The sequence below is a fragment of the Phocoena sinus genome, chromosome 5 (assembly GCF_008692025.1).
Source record: "Phocoena sinus isolate mPhoSin1 chromosome 5, mPhoSin1.pri, whole genome shotgun sequence".
Classification (NCBI taxonomy): domain Eukaryota; kingdom Metazoa; phylum Chordata; class Mammalia; order Artiodactyla; family Phocoenidae; genus Phocoena; species Phocoena sinus.
Window position 1 is genome coordinate 28,021,455 of NC_045767.1, and position 21,389 is coordinate 28,042,843.

General features: G+C 38.0%; 1 protein-coding gene across 1 annotated transcript in view; it reads left to right on the forward strand.

The window, feature by feature from the left end:
* The window catches only part of ZGRF1 (zinc finger GRF-type containing 1), a 69,236-nt gene that overhangs the window by 30,210 nt on the left and 17,637 nt on the right, over positions 1 to 21,389 (forward strand). The window contains exons 10-17 of the mRNA XM_032633616.1: positions 10,663 to 10,765; positions 10,857 to 10,954; positions 14,062 to 14,185; positions 14,835 to 15,490; positions 16,210 to 16,348; positions 16,836 to 17,020; positions 18,681 to 18,877; positions 20,078 to 20,217. Of these exons, the coding sequence (XP_032489507.1) occupies positions 10,663 to 10,765; positions 10,857 to 10,954; positions 14,062 to 14,185; positions 14,835 to 15,490; positions 16,210 to 16,348; positions 16,836 to 17,020; positions 18,681 to 18,877; positions 20,078 to 20,217 (1,642 nt within the window). The remainder of the gene's footprint in view (positions 1 to 10,662; positions 10,766 to 10,856; positions 10,955 to 14,061; positions 14,186 to 14,834; positions 15,491 to 16,209; positions 16,349 to 16,835; positions 17,021 to 18,680; positions 18,878 to 20,077; positions 20,218 to 21,389) is intronic.

Sequence of the window (21,389 nt, forward strand, 5' to 3'; positions counted from 1 at the left end):
CACATGCTGGGTAGGCTTTGTCACCCTGCACAGAGTAAAAATCCTAGAACCCTCAATGGGGCAGCAGAGAAAGCCATCTGAAGTCTGAAAGCAGACCAAGTCTCTGAGGGGGTGAAAGCACCCCTCTGAGGTACATGTCTGTCTTGGTACTCTTAGGCCTTTGTGTTCAGAGCTATAGGATCAGATCATCTGGGAAGCTGGGAACCCAGCATCCCTCTTGCTAATAGCCTGATAGTTTACAAAACCCTTAAAGGAAAATGCTTCCTCTGTTCCTTCTCTCTTCCCTTCCTATTATCATGTGTTTATTGATTGCCTCCTGTATTCCAAGCATGGTATTAAATGCAGGTGATATCCTGATGAAGCAAGCAGAAGAGTCTTTGCCCTCAAGGAGCTTGCAGTACAGTTAGTATACAGATAAGAAGAAACTTCATTGTAGTGTAATGTGATGTCTATAATGGAAAGTTGTGGGGAATTCCCTGGCAGTCCAGTGGTTAGGACTCCACGCTTTCACTGCGAAGGGCCCGGGTTTGATCCCTGGTCAGGGAACTAAGACTCCACAAGCCATGCAGTGTGGCCAAAACAAAAATAAAAAACCAAAAATGTTGTGTGATGTATAGTGGAAGCATAGAGGAAGGAGAACCTGTGTCTTTCTGGCTTAATCAACCCATTATCAATACACTCCTTGTGTTTGTAAAAAGACAAAAAAAAAATCATACTTATTAATGTTGACCTTGAATGCAGTTAAATCACTGCACTTTATTTATTTTTTAATGTTTTACTTATTTTTATTTATTTATCTTTGACTGTGTTGCTGTGTGCGGGCTTTCTTCTAGTTGCCACTAGCAGGGGCTGCTCTTCGCTGTGGTGCTCTAGCTTCTCATTGCAGTGGCTTCTCTTATTGCAGAGCATGGGCTCTAGGCGCATGGGCTTCTGTAGTTGTGGCACGCAGGCTCAGTAGTTGTGGCTTGTGGGCTTTAGCGCACAGGCTCAGTAGTTGTGGCACATGGGCTTAGTTGCTCCACGGCATGTGGGATTTTCCCGGACCAGGACTGAAACCCATGTCCTCTGCATTGGCAGGCGGATTCTTAATCACTGTGCCACCAGAGAAGCCCCAATCACTGCACTTTAAATTAGTCTACCTTTAACATATTTTAGGATAATAGGAATATTTCCTGGTTTTCAGTATTAGTCTCTTAGCAATTATTTACATTAACTAATATTCAATAGAAAGCCGAATTATGCATTATTTTCTTTGTATGTGTGTATTGTAAATATGTATACTTATGTAATACTCATTTTTAATAATTTACTATAGCCTGTTGAATTTCAAGGGCATCAAGTGAAAGGATCAGCTGCTAGTGCTGTGATAGTGAGAGGACACAGCTCACAGCTTGAATGCAGTCAGTTTCCAGATAGCATTGTGTATGAAAACTGCACGACAAACAGTTGTTTTTTGACACCAGAGTTGCCTAGCACTTGTATGCAGATTGACTTCTTTCAGGTAAAAAAAAAAAATATATGTATATATTTAAATTTTATTTTATTTATTTATTTTTGGCTGCATTGGGTCTTCAGTTGCTACGCATGGGCTTTCTCTAGTTGCAGCGAGTGGGGGCTACTGTTCGTTGCAGTGCGTGGGCTTCTCATTGTGGTGGCTTCCCTTGTTGCGGAGCATGAGCTCTAGGCACGCGGGTTTCAGTAGTTGTGGCACGTGGGCTCAGTAGCTGTGACTCACGGGCTGTAGAGCGCAGGCTCAGTAGTTGTGGCACACGGGCTTAGTTGCTCCGTGGCATGTGGGATCTTCCCGGACCAGGGCTCGAACCTGTGTCCCCTGCACTGGCAGGTGGATTCTTAACCACTGCACCACCAGGGAAGCCCTTAAAAATATTTTTATAGCTGCATCTTGCCAAATCATTTTCTTTATGTCAATACTAAATTTTATAAAGAGAGTATATTTAAATCTTTGTACAGTTGTAAGTTAAAAAAAAGTTTAGTAAATTGACAAGAAATATCATATCTTAAATCAAACTAAATAAGACAAAAATATTTGAAAGATTTACTGCCTTTTTAGGATCAGGAATTTAAAGGATTACTTTTCACTTCAGACAATAGTAGAAATTTATGACAAGAACAGATAGGCAGATTACATGTAGAAAATATATTTAACAGCTAGCAGATTTTTTTTTCCTTCTAATATCCACCCCTCTCCCCACTAAGTAGGACACCAAGTACCTCTCATTGCTACCCAAATAGAAAAGGTTATGGAGAAAGGATGTATGCATATATTTGAAACAGTAACTGTTAAAGAGACTTTTTTAAACTTTTCCCTTTTTTATTAAAGCATAATGCACATACAAAATAAGTGCACAGATTGTAAGTGCTCAGCCCAATAATTACCACAAAGTGAACACACCCATGTAACCTCCACCCTTAAGAAATAGAGCATTACCACCATCTCAGAAGTACCCCTTCTGCCCCCTTTCAATCATTACCCCTTCCATTCATTCTCCCCAAAGATAACCACCATTTTGACTTATAATACCATATATTAGTTTCGCTTTTAAAACTTTAAATAGAGTAATACACAGTGTTTTTTTTGTGTGTCTGCCTTCTTTTGTTCAACATTGCAGTTTTGAAATTCATCCATGTTGTTGTTTGTCGCTGTAGTGTATTCATTTTCGTTGCTGGTGTAGGATTCCATTGTGTAAATACACCCCAATACATTCTTCAGTTGTTTAGGTCATTTGCCTTTGGAGGTTATCACAGATAATACTGCTGTGAATAATCATGTACTGCTGTGATATATCATGAATGTGTATACGCATGACATGCTTCTGTTATTTACACTACCTAGAAGTGTGATTATTGGGTCACTAGATATGCATGTCTTTACTTTTAGTAGGTAATGCCAAACTGTTTTCCAAAATGGTTATTAGAGTTTATATTTTCTATCAGGAATGTATGAGGGTCCCCATCACTCTATATCTTCATTAACACTTGGTGCTGACAGTTTTTTGTTTTGAATTTTAGCTATTCTGGTGGGTATGTAGTGTTATTTCATTGTGGTTTTAATTTGCATTTTCCTGCCTAATAATGAGGTTAGGACCTTTTTGTATATTATTAGCCTTCTCTGTATCCTCTCTCATGAAGTGTTTGTTAAGCTTTCTTCCTCAGTTTTTAATTGGCATGCTTACCTTCCCTGACTCTGACTTATCTTTCATTCTTAATGATGCCTTTGATGAATGGAAGTTTATAATTTTCAATACAATACAGTTTATCTGTTGTTTCCTTTCTGATGATTGCTTTTTTGTCTTATTTTAGAAGTCTTTCTCTACCCTCAGGTCATAAAGGTACTCTCATGTTATCTTGTAGAAGCTTTATTATTTTGCCTTTCACATTTTGATCTGTAATTCACCTATAATTGATTTTTTTTTTTTTTTTTTTTTTTTGCGGTACGCGGGCCTCTCACTGTTGTGGCCTCTTCCGTTGCGGAGCACAGGCTCTGGACGTGCAGGCTCAGCGGCCATGGCTCACGGGCCCAGCCGCTCTGCGGCATGTGGGATCTTCCCGGACCAGGGCATGAACCCATGTCCCCTGCATTGGCAGGCGGACTCCTAACCACTGCACCACCAGGGAAGCCCTTCACTTGGATTTTTAATGTTATGTTTAGTGGAATATTCTTTTATATTTATTTGAGCATAGTGTTTTATTGTATATCATACTGTTTTGTTTTCTTGTCTTTCTGTGAACACAATACTTTTTGTTAACCTTTTTAAATTTTTTAATTTAATTTAATTTTTTTATACAGCAGGTTCTTATTAGTCATCAATTTTATACACATCAGTATGTACATGTCAATCCCAATCGCCTAATTCATCCCACCCCAGCCCCCCCATGGCATTCCCCTCTTGGTGTCCATACATTTGTTCTCTACATCTGTGTCTCAACTTATGCCCTGCAAACCGGTTCATCTGTACCATTTTTCTAGGTTCCACGTATATGCGTTAATATACAATATTTGTTTTTCTCTTTCTGACTTACTTCACGCTGTATGACAGTCTGTAGATCCATCCACGTCTCAACAAATGATCCAATTTCGTTCCTTTTTATGGCTCAGTAATATTCCATTGCATATATGTACCACATCTTCTTTATCCATTCATCTGTTGATGGGCATTTAGGTTGCTTCCATGTCCTGGCTATTGTAAATAGTGCTGCAATGAACATTGGGGTGCATGTGTCTTTTTAAACTATGATTTTCTCTAGATATAAGCCCAGTAGTGGGATTGCTGGATCATATGGTAATTCTATTTTTAGTTTTTTAAGGAACTTCCATACTGTTCTCCATAGTGGCTGTATCAATTTTCATTCCCACCAACAGTGCAAGAGGGTTCCCTCTACTCCACACCCTCTCCAGCATTTGTTCTTTGTAGATTTTCTGATGATGCCCATTCTAACTGGTGTGAGGTGATAACCTCATTGTAGTTTTGATTTGCATTTCTCTAATAATTAGTGATGTTGAGCAGCTTTTCATGTGCTTCGTGGCCATCTGTATGTCTTCTTTGGAGAAATGTCTATTTAGGTCTTCTGCCCATTTTTAGATTGGGTTGTTTGTTTTTTTAATATTGAGCTGCCTGAGCTGTTTATATATTTTGGAGATTAATCCTTTGTCTGTTGATTCGTTTTCAAATATTTTCTCCCATTCTGAGGGTTGTCTTTTCATCCTGTTTATGGTTTCCTTTGCTGTGCAAAAGCTTTGAAGTTTCATTAGGTCCCATTTGTTTATTTTTATTTCCATTACTCTAGGAGGTGGATCAAAAAAGATCCTGCTGTAATTTATGTCAAAGAGTGTTCTTCCTATGTTTTCCTCTAAGAGTTTTATAGGACCCGGTCTTACATTTAGGTCTCGAATCCATTTTGAGTTTATTTTTGTGTATGGTGTTAGGGAGTGTTCTGATTTCATTCTTTTACATGTTGCTGTCCAGTTTTCCCAGCACCACTTACTGAAGAGACTGTCTTTTCTCCATTGTATATCCTTGCTTCCTTTGTGATAGATTAGTTGACCATAGGTGTGTGGGTTTATCTCTGGGCTTTCTATCTTGTTCCATTGATCTATGTTTCTGTTTTTGTGCCAGTACCATATTGTCTTGATTACTGTAGCTTTGTAGTATAGTCTGAAGTCAGGGAGTCTGATTCCTCCAGCTCTGTTTTTTTCCTTCAAGACTGCTTTGGCTCTTTGGAGTCTTTTGTGTCTCCATACAAATTTTAAGATTTTTTGTTCTAGCTCTGTAAAAAATGCCATTGGTAATTTGATAGGGATTGCATTGAATCTGTAGATTGCTTTGGGTAGTATAGTCATTTTCACAATATTGATTCTTCCAGTCCAAGAACATGGTATATCTCTCCATGTGTTGGTATCATCTTTAATTTCTTACATCAGTGTCTTACAGTTTTCTGCATACAGGTCTTTTGTCTCCCTAGGTAGGTTTATTCATAGGTATTTTATTATTTTTGTTGCAATGGTAAATGGGAGTGTTTCCTTAATTTCTCTTTTCAGATTTTTTATCATTAGTGTATAGGAATGCAAGAGATTTCTGTGCATTCATTTTGTATCCTGCAACTTTACCAGATTCATTGATTAGCTCTAGTGGTTTTCTTGTGGCATCTTTAGGATTCTCTATGTATAGTATCATGTCATCTGGAAACAGTGACAGTTTTACTTCTTCTTTTCCAATTTGTATTCCTTTTATTTCTTTTTCTTCTGTGATTGCCGTGGCTAGGACTTCTAAAACTATGTTGAATACTGGTGGTGATAGTGGACATCCTTGTCTCATTCCTGATCTGAGAGGAAATGCTTTCAGTTTTTCACCATTGAGAATGATGTTTGCTATGGGTTTGTCATATATGACCTTTATTATGTTGAGGTAGGTTCCCTCTATGCCCACTTTCTGGAGAGTTTTTATCATAAATGGTGTTGAATTTTGTCAAAAGCTTTTTCTGCATCTATTGAGATGGTCATAATGGTTTTTATTTTTCAGTTTGTTAATATGGTATATCACATTGATTGATTTCCATCTATTGAACAATCCTCATATCCCTGGGATAAATCCCACATAATCATGGTGTATGATGCTTTTAATGTGCTGTTGGATTCTGTTTGCTAGTACTTTGTTGAGGATTTTTGCATCTATATTCATCAGTGATATTGGTCTGTAATTTTCTTTATTTGTAGTATCTTTGTCTGGTTTTGGTATCAGGGTGATGGTGGCCTCATAGAATGAGTTTGGGAGTGTTCCTTCCTCTGCAATTTTTGGAAGAGTTTGAGAAGGATGGGTGTTAGCTCTTCTCTAAATGTTTGATAGTATTCACCTGTGAAGCCATCTGGTCTTGGACTTTGGTTTGTTGGAAGATTTTTAATCACAGTTTCAATTTCATTCCTTGTGATTGGTCTGTTCATATTTTCTATTTCTTCCTGGTTCAGTCTTTGAAGCTTATACCTTTCTAAGAATTTGTCCATTTCTTCCAGATTGTCCATTTTATTGGCATAGAATTGCTTGTAGTAGTCTCTTCGGATGCTTTGCATTTCTGTGGTGTCTGTTGTAACTTCTCCTTTTTCCTTTCTCATTTTATTGATTTGAGTCCTCTCCCTCTTTTTCTTGATGAGTCTGGCTGATGGTTTATCAATTTTGTTTATCTTCTCAAAGAACCAGCTTTTAGTTTTATTGATCTTTACTATTGTTTTTTTTGTTTCTATTTCATTTATTTCTGCTCTCATCTTTATATGATTTTTTTCCTTCTGCTAACTTTGGGTTTTGTTTGTTCTTCTTTCTCTAGTTCCTTTAGGTGTAAGGTTAGATTGTTTACTTGCGATTTTTCTTGTTTCTTGAGGTAGGCTTGTATAGCTATAAACTTCCCTCTTAGAACTGCTTTTGCTTCCTGCCATAGGTTTTGGATCATCGTGTTTTCATTGTCATTTGTCTCTAGGTATTTTTTGATTTCCTCTTTTATTTCTTCAGTGATCTCTTGATTATTTAGTAATGTATTGTTTAGCCTCCGTGTGTTTCTGTCTTTTACGTTTTTTTCCCTGTTATTCATTTCTAATGTCAAAGTGTTGGGGTCAAAAAAGAAGCTTGATATGATTTCAATTTTCTTAATTTTACTGAGGCTTGATTTATGATCCAAGATGTGATCTATCCTGGAGAATGATCCGTGCACACCTGAGAAGAAAGTGTAATCTGCTGATTCTGGTTGGAATGTCCTATAAATATCAATTCAATCTATCTGGTCTATTGTGTCATTTAAAGCTTGTGTTTCCTTATTAATTTTCTGTTTGGATGATCTGTCCATGTAAGTGAGGTGTTAAAGTCCCCCACTATTATTGTGTTACTGTCGATTTCCTCTTTTAGAGCTGTTAACAGTTGCCTTATATATTGAGGTGCTCCTATGTTGGGTGCATATATATTTATAATTGTTATATCTTCTTCTTGGATTGATCCCATGATCATTGTGTAGTGTCCTTCCTTGTCTCATAACATTCTTTATTTTAATGTCTATTTTATCTGATATGAGTATTGCTACTCCAGATTTCTTTTGGTTCCCATTTGCATGGAATATCTTTTTCCATCCCCTCACTTTCAGTCTGTATGTGTCCCTAGGTCTGAAGCGGGTCTGTTGTAGACAGCATATATATGGGTCTTGTTATTGTATCCATTCAGCAAGCCTGTGTCTTTTGGTTGGAACACTTAATCCATTCACGTTTAAGGTAATTATCGATATGTATGTTCCTATTACCATTTTGTTAACTGTTTTGGATTTGTTTTTGTAGGCCTTTTTCTTCTCTTGTGTTTCCCCCTTAGAGAACTTCCTTTAGCATTTGTTGTAGAGCTGGTTTGGTGGTGCTGAATTCTCTTAGCTTTGCTTGTCTGTAAAGCTTTTGATTTCTCCATCGAATCTGAATGAGATCCTTGCTAGGTAGAGTAGTCTTGGTTGTAGGTTCTTCCCTTTCATCACTTTAAGTATATCATGCCACTCCCTTCTGGCTTGTAGAGTTTCTGCTGAGAAATCAGCTGTTAACCTTATGGGAGTTCTCTTGTATGTTATTTGTTGTTTTTCCCTTGCTGCTTTCAAGAATTTTTCTTTGTCTTTAATTTTTGCCTGTTTGATTACTATGTGTCTCGGCTTGTTTCTCCTTGGGTTTATCCTGTATTGGACTCGCTGTGCTTCCTGGGCTTGGGTGGCTATTTCCTTTCGCATGTGAGGGAAGTTTTTGACTATAATCTCTTCAAATATTTTCTCAGGTCCTTTCTCTCTCTCTTCTCCTTCTAGGACCTATATAATGCAAATGTTGTTGTGTTTAATGTTGTCCCAGAGGTGTCTTAGGCTATCATCATTTCTTTTCATTCTGTTTTTATTCTGTTCTGCAGAAGTGAATTCCACCATTCTGTCTTCCAGTTCACTTATCCATTCTTCTGCCTCAGTTATTCTGCTATTAATTCCTTCTAGTGTAGTTTTCATTTCAGTTATTGTATCGTGCATCTCTGTTTGTTCTTTAATTCTTCTAGGTCTTTTTTAAACATTTCTTGCATCTTCTTGATCTTTGCCTCCATTCTTTGTCCGAGGTCCTGGATCATCTTCCCTATCATTTTTCTGAATTCTTTTTCTGGAAGGTTGCCTATCTCCACTTCATTTAGTTGTTTTTCTGGGGTTTTATTTTATTCATTTATCTGGTACATAGCCCTCTGCCTTTTCATCTTGTTCATCTTTCTGTGAATGTGGGTTTTGTTCCACAGGCTGCAGGATTGTAGTTCTTCTTGCTTCTGTCTGCCCTCTGGTGGATGAGGGTAACTAAGAGATTTGTGCAAGTTTCCTGATGGGAGGCACTGGTGGTGGGTAGAGCTGACTGTTGCTCTGGTGGGCAGAGCTCAGTAAAACTTCAATCTGCTTGACTGCTGATGGGTGGGGCTGGGTTCCATCCCTGTTGGTTGTTTGGCCTGAGGCAACCCAACCCTGGAGCCTACCCGGGCTCTTTGGTGGGGCTAATGGCTGACTCTGGGAGGGCTCATGCCGAGGAGTACTTCCCAGAACTTCTGCTGCCAGTGTCCTTGTCCCCACGGTGAGCCACAGCCACCACCCGCCTCTGCAGGAGACCCTCCAACACTAGCAGGTAGGTCTGGTTCAGTCTCCCCTGGGGTCACTGCTCCTTCCCCTGGGTCCCGATGCTCACACTACTTTATGTGTGCCCTCCAAGAGTGGAGTCTCTGTTTCCCCCAGTCCTGTCGAAGTCCTGCAATCAAATCCCACTAGCCTTCAAAGTCTGATTCTCTAGGAATTCCTCCTCCTGTTGCCGGACCCCCAAGTTGGGAACCTGACGTGGGCCTCAGAACCTTCACTCCAGTGGGTGGACTTCTGTGGTATAAGTGTTCTCTAGTCTGTGAGTCACCCACCCAGCAGTTATGGGATTTGATTTTACTGTGATTGCGCCCTTCCTACCATCTCATTGTGGCGTCTCCTTTGTCTTTGGATGTGGGGTATCTTTTTTGGTGAGTTCCCGTGTCTTCCTGTTGATGATTGTCCAGCAGCTAGTTGTGATTCTGGTGTTCTCACAAGAGGGAGTGAGAGCACGTCCTTCTACTCCGCCATCTTGGTTCAGGGCCACAAATTTTGCTTCATCCTTAATTTTCTCCCACCAAAAGTATCAGCTTTTGTGAAGGCACCGTCAGTGGCTTCTTGTTTGTTGTATTTCCCGTGCCTCACTCTGTGCCTGACAAATAGAAGCTATCCATGAATACCTTTTTTTGTTTTTAATTGGAGTATAGTTGCTTTATAATGTTGTGTTAGTTTCTGCTCTTTATTAATCTTTATTTTTGGCTTTATTGGGTCTCCCTTGCCGCACATGGGCTTTCTCTAGTTGCGGTCAGTGGGGGCTACTCTTCGTTGCGATGCCCAGGCTTCTCGTTGTGGCTTCTCTTTGCAGAGCATGGGCTCTAGGCACCGGGCTTCAGTAGTTGTGGCACACGGGCTCTGTAGTTGTGGCTCGTGGGCTTCAACAGTTGTGGCTCGTGAGCTCTAGAGAGCAGGCTCAGTAGTTGTGACGCACAGGCTTAGTCGCTCCATAGCATGTGTGATCTTCCCAGACCAGGGCTCAAACCCATGTCCCCTGTGTTAGCAGGTGGATTCCTAACCACTGTGTCACCAGGGAAGTCCCCACAGTACATTTTTTTCAATGCTAAATCCTAGTGTGATCTTTCTGAAGGCATTTAAACAGCAGAATTGCTTAATATGTCTAATGTTAACAATGCACAAAGTCATATTTAAGTCATCATTATTTGAATAGTATTACTACTTTGCATATAGTTGCACTTGCACAGGCAAAGACAACTATGTCACAGATGTTGCCTGTGCTATTAGAGATGTAAAAATGTCATTTTTGAGGTGCATCCCTATTTCAAAGTTGTTAAGATGTAAGAAACTTGAGTCATAAGAATTGATGAAATATAATGTACCCTGCTTTTCCGGAATGGAACTGGCTTTATAACATATTTCTTTCTGTTTGTCTATGTCTCAAGTTATAACTATAAACTATATGTGTAGAGAGAGATAGGTAAATATATGGATATGCACACACATTTTTTCTGAACTGATAAGTAGATCTCTATTTTCTAGTTCCCAGATGAAGAAAACTTTCCAAAAGGAGGTACTAGCTTTAATATTGAAGAGAATTTTCAAGTGACAGCTGAGTCTAATAAGGACTCAGTTGAAAATGATTGTAAGTAAATTATAAATAAAATGTGACATTAAGAAGTTATTTGACATTGAACAAACTATATAAAGATCCATGCTTTTTTTTCCCCCCACAGCAATTTTAGATTTCCCTCCTAAAGATTCAGAACATTTATATAATTATTTGGATTATAATTTTAAATCAACAGAGAGGACTTCGTGGGAAGCAAATAAGGTATAATGTAAACAAAGGTTTTTTTGTTGGTTTTGTTGCCTGCACCCTGCGGATTATGGGATCTTTGTTCCCTGACCAGGGATTGAACCCAGACCCCAGCAGTGAAAGTGCTGAGTCCTAACCATTGGCCCACCAGGGAATTCCCTAAACAAAGTTTTAACAGTTGTGAGTAAAAAATGTTTGTGGTCTTATAAGAAATGACTCTACTAAAAACTAAAATGATAAAAATCTTAAGACTAGATGATTTTTTAAACATGATCAAGAAAGTTTATGAACAACCAACCATGATTATTTTAGTAATGAAACAGCACAGTATAATTTTTGTTAGAATAAATAACAAAATGTGGATTACTGCTATCTTCTTTGTTATTCAGATGTTTTATTTTTTGCAATGTGACATGAAATGCGAGGCATACATAATTAGAAAGGAAAAAATAGAATTAGATGAATCAATTAAAAATGAGTGCTTCCCTGGTGGCGCAGTGGTTGAGAGTCCACCTGCTGATTCAGGGGACATGGGTTCGTGCCCTGGTCCAGGAGGATTCCACGTGCCGCGAAGCGGCTGGGCCCATGAGCCATGGCCGCTGAGCCTGTGCGTCCGGAGCTCCGCAGCGGGAGAGGTCACAATAGTGAGAGGCCCGCGTACCACAAAAAAAAAAAAGAGAGGTTTAAAAATAATTTTGTAAAGGAGCTGAAGATAAGATAAACTTGAAAAGTTAATAGCTTTCTTAAACCAAGTAGAAAATATACCAGAAAAAGAGTCCCAAGAGTAGTAACAAATGATATGCAATGAAGTGCCTAGGCATGATCTTAATTGGAAGTGTGTGGAACACGTGTGAAATGAGCACTGAAATTTTACTGTGAAATATACAATTCATGAATAAATAGGAAGTCAGCAGTGTTTACTGAATGCCTTCTCTAGGTCAGGAACTTGTAAGACTTGGATATAGAGTGGTGGACAAAACAGGAATGATCTCTGATTTTAAAGGCCAGCAGGGGAGAGAGATGTTACTCAAGAGAACAAACAAACTGAGATAACCGCTATACAGAAAAGTTATGAAGATACTCTGAAATTATAGGGGAATCTACTTTATAGATGATTAGGAAGGCTTCTCCAGCTGGGGCAGCAGTAGGGGGAAGAACATACCACGTACAGAAACAGCAAGTGTAAATACCCTGCGATTGAAAAGAGTTGGGTGGGTTCAAGAATGTGAAAGGAGATCAAAGTAGCTGGATTGTGGAAAGTGACAGGGAAAGTGGTAATTAAATGAAATTGGGAAAGGGAGCAGGACCAGACATACAAAGCCTTGCAGGTCAGGTTAAGAACTTTGATATTGCTCTGTGTTCCCCGGGGAAATCACTGAAGGGTTTTCAGCAGAACACCCATTACATTTACATTTTTAAGAGATCTTGCTGGCTGCTGGGTGGAAGATGCATGTGATGGGCACTGTGGTGGAAGCCAGGGAACCAGTCAAGAGGAGCCGTAGACGATAGTGACTTGAAGTAGAGATTGTGGCAGTGAAAGTGTAGAGCAGTTGATAAAGAGATTTAAGATAAATTTTTGAGTTAGAAGCATGGTTGTTGCTGGATTGGATGTAGAGAGTAGGATGAAGGAAGGGCAGGAGAAAGACTCCTGGCTTTTTTGACTTAACAGCGTGGACTGAGGTGGGCTTTACTGAGTGGAGTGAGATGCAGGACTCTATTAGTTGGCTAGGGTTGCTGTAACAAAATACCACAGGATAAGTGGCTTAAACAACAGAAATTTATTTTGTAACAGTTCTGGAAGGTAGAAGTTCAAGATCAAGTTTCTGGTGAGAACTATTCCTGGCTTACAGATGGCTACTTTTCACTATGCCCTCTCACTATGTCCTCACATGTCCTTCCTTGGTATGTGCACATAGAGAGAGAGAGAGAGCAAGAGAGAGCACAGCGAGTGAGAACTCTCTTGTTATAAGGACGCTAATTCTGTCAGGTTAGGGCATCACTCTCATGACCTCATTTAGCCTTTATTACCTCTTAAAGGCCCTGTCTCCAAATACAGTCACACTGGGGGACAGGGAAAGGAAGAAAGCAATAATAAAAGGTGTTGAGTCCAGCTGGGAACCCTCTAAGACCTATAAAACAAAACTCAGAATTGTCCTCCCAAAGAATGAGGAAAGTAAGGTATTTATGCACCAATTCCCACCCCTCTTTGGCTGAAGATTACTCCTGGGCATATTAACCACCTGGCACTTCTGGTCTGCCCTACCTGCTGTCCCAGCGCACTCCCCCAGCCGCTGTCCTCAGGCAGAATGATGCAGATGCTAGAGGTAGGAAGCCTGGGACAGGTAGGGGAGCAATTCCCCAACTGTAGATGACCTCATAGATGGGCCAAGGAGACATGGCCAGGACAGCAGCAGCGTCTGCTACAGTGGTTAATGGTGTAAAGTTTAGGAAGTTTTCAGTGGGCTGTGCTTCCTGCCATGTGGAGGAATCTGGTCTACAGGGAAAGAGAGAGAAGCAGACTTTCAGAGAAAGAGACGGAGTTAGTGACAGCAGTGTAAGCCCTGATTCCAGCTGCCTGTGAGGCCCAAGCCCCAGTTTTGTCTGTTCAATTAGTATTAGATTTTTAGGGTGATTAATTTCTGGAAGCAGCAACAAAATTAAATACTGTTCTAAGGAGAATAACATAGAGAATAATATGACTGTTCAGATGTGGAATATATCAAAAAAGTCCTCCTAGACCTGAGGACCTAAGAGAAAGCTGTCCTTGGGTTTTCAGGAAGTTTTACCTTCACAGCTCCAAACATAAGATCTGATTAAGCCTGAGACCCTTAGACTGGAAACTGATCTTCACAACCAAATCCCCATAACCCAGATCAATCCAAATCAGAATCTGACCCATTTCAAGTAAATCCAACAGGTTTTATGTTCTGTATTTCACTTTCTATTATTCTTGTTTATTGTAGTGAGTTTATTCTGTCCTGCCCCTTTTGGAGGAAGCTTTGCCCCACTATAGCTCTACACAATGTGCTTGAAAGCATTATTTTTACAATAGTTATTAGAATTCATTCAAACTATAGGGGAAAAGATTTTGATCTGTAGTTTTGTCTCTTCTTTCTGGATAGGTGACGTCACCAGAACAAAAGATCTCCACATTAAGCCCTGTTTCTACTTTACCTTTGAACTCAAGAGATGAAGACTTCACACTGGAATTCTCTGAGGAGTCCCTGAAAGCAAGAACTTTACCTGGTGATTTTCACTTTCTCAACTTAGACAGTTGCTACCATATGGCTGTAATCTGTCTGTCCATGTAAAGTGAAGTTTTTTATTTGAGAGACTGTTACTAAACTAAAAATAATCTTTCATTCACAGACTTGTAAAGTCTGTGAATGTAATAAATATATAAAGGAAGTTGCAACACATCGATAAATAAACCTTGAACTTCAGTCTCTGGAGAATATAAAGTTGAGAACAAAAAACTAGTTCTGGGTTCTTGTCTTAACTCTGCCAATTGGTAGTCATGTTACCTCTAGGCCTTGTTGCAATCTTATCTATAAAATGAGAATGATGAATCCCTTCTCGGCTGTAAAATACTTTGAAAACTTCAGTGTTATGTAAATATAATGTAGTAATTGGTGGGGCGCTGGTGAGTGGAAATCCTTAGCTAAGAGGGAAAAGAAAAAGAGAAAGATTTCAAGTTTATCAACCTTGGAAAAGTTTCTTTATTTTTTGGAGACTAAAACCATTAAAGTTTTTTAAAGGAAATGTGATATTTTTGTTTGTTTTGGTACAAGGCATGTTGGTACTTTTTGCTTTTTTGTATGGATACCCACTGTTTTCTAGAGATTGGGTGATGTCCGTAATACATTTTTATTTAACTAGCTTTTTTTTTCTTTAGTAATGAAAAAATCGAGTTCTCTGGAGGATAAGAACCTTCAAAGGCTTTCATTAGTAAGTGGAACCCGAGTTCCACTTATTACTTTGCCACCTGCCAGTGGGCCACCTGATGTAGATTCTTGTTCATATGTGATCGACTGTGACAGGCAAGGGTCTTCTGGTTCTCCAATATTCAACTTTTGTGAAGAGTCAGAAGTTCCTTCTTTTAGCTTTGGGTCAGAGGACCAGAGCGAAACTTCTATCTCTAAAGAATCTAAGGAAGTGACTCCGAGGGACGTTTCACTTTTTGATAATATATCTACTCAAAGCAAGTGGCTGAAATATCAAAACATACTCCAGTGCAACTTGACTACTCCAGACAGAGTTGATCAGAAAGTAACAGATGGCTTCTTTGCTGAGGCTGTTTCTGGGATGCATGTTAGTGACACGGGTGAAGGACAGAGTGGTGCTGTGAATGAAAGTTCTGTAGACTCTGGGCATTTGCAAATCATGAAACACATGCTTCAGCAACAGCAGCAGGATCTTAGCAGTCAAGATTTGGTTTCCAGAAAGAAAGCGTTTTCTTTGAATTTAAAGCAGACTTCTAAGACTGAGGAAATTCAAAATGTGTTAAGAGAGTATGCCTGCTACAACTGCAGTGTAACAGGAGATTTTCAGGTGAGGAAATGTACCCGTGTTTTGCATCTTTTTTCCAGTAGTTATTATCTGAATTTCAACAAAAGAATTACCAAAATCATGTAGGTGCAATGATTTTAGTCTCGGAGCCAATGGCTTTGTTTTTTTTTTAGAGTTTTCCAAAACTCTTGCTACACTCGCATTTTCTTTGACTTAAGATCTTTCCTAGAGTTTGTGGACGTTAAATGAAATTATATATTTGAAAGTATCTGGTGCAGTATCTGGCACGTAATAGATACTTACTAAATTATAGCTCTGTTTCTACCATCGCTTCCACTACTACAGTTACTATGATTGTTTTCATTTTTCACTCTCAGCTCAGTTTTGCTGATCAGATCATTATTAGGGTAAAGATACATCTTATTATACATTGGTTATGAACAATTCTTACTATAGTTGTAACCAGAAATAGAGATACATAATGATTCACTCACATCAGTTAAGTTTTTCCTAGCAAAAATATTTAAAAACTTATTAAGGGGCAGACAAGAAAAGTTAGTCTTATTTATCATTAAAAGTGCCATGGCATAGCCTTTCTTGCTATACTTAGTTTCTCATTTAAAATTAGAAAATGGTTTTCATGGATTCTGGAAGTCAAAAGAAAAATTTGTTTATTTCCTTTAACATATCTATGGAATTTGCTTATTAGTAAACAGTATTTTTCTGGAGTTGTTATAACAACTTGAATTATTCCATTTCAGGAGATAAATGACTCCGAGCTATGCTTCCCAAGTGGGCAGAAAATAAAATCTGCATATCTTCCCCAAAGGCAAATTCACATACCAGCTGTTTTTCAGTCTCCTGCTCATTATAAGCAAATTTTTACATCTTGTCTCATAGGTATGACTGTTATCTTTTTATTTTATTATGATTGATTGCTGCTTAATGTAAATAGTTTAGCTGTAAGAAAGTGTATCTTTTATGAATTTTTACATTAAATCGTCTCCTTGAGATTTGTTATTTTCTATATATTTAATCCAGTTTTTGACAGCAAGTTGTATTTTAATTTCAGATCAAAGTTGAGTTTTGAGTGGGAAATGACAGCATTATCTTTTTCAAGGTGTAGTTTAAAAAATTTTTTTTAACTGGAACTGTTACAGATGGTTTTGTTATGTAGGAAATTTTAAGTATGGTGCATAGTTTGTTTCGTTCAAGAGTAAAACTGGACTTAAAAAATGGATGTTAGTATTAGGTTATAGTTTACTGTCAAAAGGCTATTTTCAAGTTTAGCTAATACATATCTGATACAAATGTGAAATTATTTTGTATTTAATTTTCATCTGTACCTATGTATTTTTTAAAATTATCTTGAAAAATTTTTTTGTAGAACATTTAAATATATTGCTGTTTGGGTTGGCACAAAGGTTGCACAGAGCTCTTTCAACAGTTGACATATCGTTTTACACATCATCAAACAGAGACAAACTGAAAAATGTAGAAAATAATGTGCCATCCTGCCATCATCATCAGCCTGCAAAACTTGTCATGGTTAAAAAGGAAGGTCCAAATAAGGTATTGTTCCCTCTTCCCCTCCTTTTATGAGACAAGTAAGTCTCATAAAAGGCTTAGGTACCTATTGCTTTACAACAAGCTTAAAGAGTAAGTCTTGACTGGGAGCCTTCTGCTTGAGACATTAGTAACGAACATATAGTAAACTCTCAATACATTTTTCCTGAAAGATGATTTGCATTCGACGATACAAAAATATGAGTTAAAATCAACCTTCAAGTTGCTTAGGAACTTGTTGCACAGTAGTGGATGGAGAGAGATATATAAAAGGAAATTTTATATAATACTGTAATTGATAAAGTAGGAGGGATATGCCCAAATTACAGTGAGAGCACTGAGAAGGGAATATGTCCCAACCTGAGGGCTTAGAGAATGCAGAGATGAGCCTGAAGGAAGTAAAGGTTAAAGCTGGTCTACTGTGTGATCCCTAGTATGAGTAACGTAACTGATAAGGCCAGGGGAATAGAAAAGCATATTGATTTAATTTATACTGCTGATAACATTATTATGGAAGAAGTTAAGTTAGTAAAATGTTTGTAATATTGACCGATGTTCTGTACTCATAAGACTGTGCTTTCACTCATAATAATACAACTTTCCTCCATTGCTTGCATATTCCACTTCATCATTAGTTGAGTATGTAAATTTGGTTTTAAATTTAGTTTTCAAAAGCAAGGATTCATAAAAATATTATAACCATAGAATAAAATATTATAGAGCCACTAAAAGTGTTTTTTTTTTTCTTTTTAAGATTATTTGATGACATGGTTGTCATGCTCATAGTATGTTGTTGGGTATAAGAGTTAGGTTATAGACTAGAAAATGTGTTGTTATCTGAGTTTTATTAAAACAATATACATGTGTGTATCCTTGTGTGTGTGTGTGTGCATGCTTGCACTTACGTGAGTGAGAAAAAAGTCTGGAAAGAAATGCACGAGGGGCTTCCCTGGTGGTGCAGTGGTTGGGAGTCCGCCTGCCAATGCAGGGGACGTGGGTTCGAGCCCTGGTCCGGGAGGATTCCCACATGCCGTGGAGCAGCTAGGCCTGTGCGCCACAACTGCTGAGCCTGCGCTCCAGAGCCCGCGAGCCACAACTCCTGAAGCCCGGGCGCCTAGAGCCGGTGCTCCGCAACAAGAGAGGCCATGGCAATGAGGGGCCCGCACACTGCAGCGAAGAGTAGCCCCCACTCACCGCAGCTGGAGAGAGTCCGCGCATAGCGACAGAGACCCAATGCAGCCAAAACTAAATAAAATTTTTAAAAAAAGAGTAAATGATAAAAAAAAAAAGAAGAAATGCACAAGATGTTCCCTATAGTTGTTTTGGGGCAGCTTTCAGGTTTTCTATAGTGAACATGTTAAGTCAGAGATCAATAAATATTATTTTTCAAATAAGATTGAGTTTTCAGAATAGTGTAATTTTTGATAAAAAGTAATAAATGAAAAGTAGGTGGTTTTAAGTTTTAATTTATTGTTTAAATTAATAAAAAGATTAAGTTGTATAGCGGCTAATTTATTGGAGTACATTAATGCCAAGCAGTCTTTTTTTTTTTTTTTTAAGCAGTCTTTATAAAAGTCTTGACAAACATAGTACAAAAACAGTAAAAAAAAATAAAAATAAAAACATTATTTTTCTCACTAAAGTTTCAATATCTTTTTCCCCTTAGGGTCGTCTCTTTTATACCTGCGATGGACCCAGAGCTGACCGATGTAAATTTTTCAAGTGGCTTGAAGAAGTGACCCCAGGATATTTAACACAGGAAAAATCTCTACCTAGCATGGTTTTAAATGATATAAAAAGTATTGGCTTGTACTTAAGAAGTCAAAAGATACCCCTCTATGAGGAATGCCAGCTTTTGGTGAGGTATGTTTTATGGTGCCAAGTAATTGCCTCTAATTATATCAGAAAATAGTAACCTCACAGAATTATGATCAGTTTTCAAAGAGATTGAGATAGGAAGAATGTCTAAAAGATAGAGTACCTCATTTTTTATGACTATAAAATGGCAATAATTCCCTAAAGCTATTTTTGGCCCCCTCTAAACATTGAGCAGTGTCAGCAATATCAGGATTACTGGCGGGAATGCCATTTTTCTAAGCATTTTTACATATAATCATAATTCTAAGGGAAACCCTATCAAAAAAATCACAAGAATAATTTTTATCATCACAGGATAATACATATTGGTCATTCACAAGCCTGAACTACATAGTTTATAGGATGATAGAATGCTACTTTTTGGAAACATGTCTTACAAAAGTTGGATTACCCAAAAAGTAAATATAATGAGCATTTGCATGGTAATTTAATAATAACAGCATTTATTGGGAGTTTGTACATGCCAGGCACTCTTCTAAGCACTTTGCGTGTATTATTTCATTTAATCTTCATAATTTATAAGAAATAGTAATATGATAATTTATTATTCCATTTTTACAGTTACAGAAACTGAAGTACCCTGTCTTTTAGATACTATTCCTATCTCAATCTTTTAAAACTAATGATGTTTCTGTGAGGCTTGCTATTTTCTTCCTTTGACACAATGTATTTTTATTGTGTATATATGTATGAAAGTATATAAACATACACATCCCTGGTTCTTGCCTCTTCATACTGTATTTTAAAGATTTTTTTTAAAAATTTGTACCTTCAAACTTCCAGTTATAAAATAAATAAGTCCTGCAGATGTAATGTATAGCATGGTGACTATAGTTAATATTACTTTACTGTGTATTTGAAAAGTGGTGAGAGAGTAAGAGCTCATTACAAGAAAAAATTTTTATTTGAAAAAAATTTTATACACGCAATGAGTTCTTCAGTGCTTTTTTAAAAAATTCAATTTATTTAAAAATAAAAACTTCATCCATTTTCTTCACAAGAAAAAAACTTTGTGTGGCAATGGATGTTAACCAGACTTATGCTGATAATTTCACAGTATATACATATATCAAATCATTATGTTGTACACCTGAAACTAATATAATGTTATATGTCAGTTATATCTCAAAAAAAAAATCATACCTTAATATTCAAATTCACTTTTGTCTTTTACTCATTTTGCAGAAAAGGGTTTGATTTTCAAAGAAAACAGTATGGTAAACTAAAGAAGTTTACTACTGTAGATCCTGAATTTTATAATGAACCTAAGAGCAAACTTTATCTTAAGCTGAGTCGGAAGGAAAGTTCTTCGACTTACAGCAAAGGTAAGTTGATCTGATTATGTTGTGGCTGCGTCTAGCCTTGTATCTCACTTACATACAGCCCTGTAAATTCTTTATATTAAAGAGATTTTTAAGAGTACAGTTTCATAGTACATATTGTGAATTATTGTACAATAAATTAGACCATTTCTAAAAAGCATATTTTATTTTATTCCCCCCACCCCTAAAAAGCATATTTTAAATTTTAGTTTTTTTAAAAGCTTTATTATAGGCTACCAAAAACTGTTTAATTTTGGTTAAAGAGTCACACCAAGCTCTTGGCATCATAAGTATACTGAATGAACTGTATCCTGAACCTAATATAAAAAATAAGCTGAAAATGTAATGAGTTTATTGATACTTCTGTCATTGCTGCACAATATGACAACCCTGGACCCCAAATTTTGTATATTTGGAAATAAAATCCTTAAAAATTTTTTTCTTTTTTTGGCTGCGTTTGGTCTTTGTTGCTGCGCACGGGCTTTCTCTAGTTGCAGTGAGTGGGGGCTAGTCTTCATTGCAGTGTGCGGGCTTCTCATTGCGGTGGCTTCTCTTGTTGCAGAGCACGGGCTCTAGGTGCGCAGGCTCCAGTAGTTGTGGTGCTCGGGCTTAGTTGCTCTGCAGCATGTGGGATCTTCCTGAACCAGGGCTCAAACCCTTGTCCCCTGCCTTGGCAGGCAGATTCTTAACCACCACGCCACCAGGGAAGTCCCTAAGTTGGGTTAATTTTTATCTTTGGTTTCATGACCTACGCTTGTCATTGATCCTAACCTAGCTTGCTTTTGTTATTTGATTAGTTATTTTTTTTTTTTTTTTTTTTTTTTTTTAATTTTTTTTAGTTTTTTGCCATACGCGGGCCTCTCACTGTTGTGGCCTCTCCCCTTGCGGAGCACAGGCTCCGGACGCGCAGGCTCAGCGGCCACGGCTCACGGGCCCAGCCGCTCCGCGGCATGTGGGATCTTCCTGGACCGGGGCACAAACCCGCGTCCCCTGCATCGGCAGGCGGACTCTCAACCACTGCGCCACCAGGGAAGCCCTGATTAGTTATTTTAAATGATATAAGAAACTTTGAATCAACAAAGCAAAGCTAAATCTAGTACCTTATAGCTACCTACATTTTTAAAAAAATACATTTATTTATTTATTTATGGCTGCATTGGGTCTTAGTTGCAGTG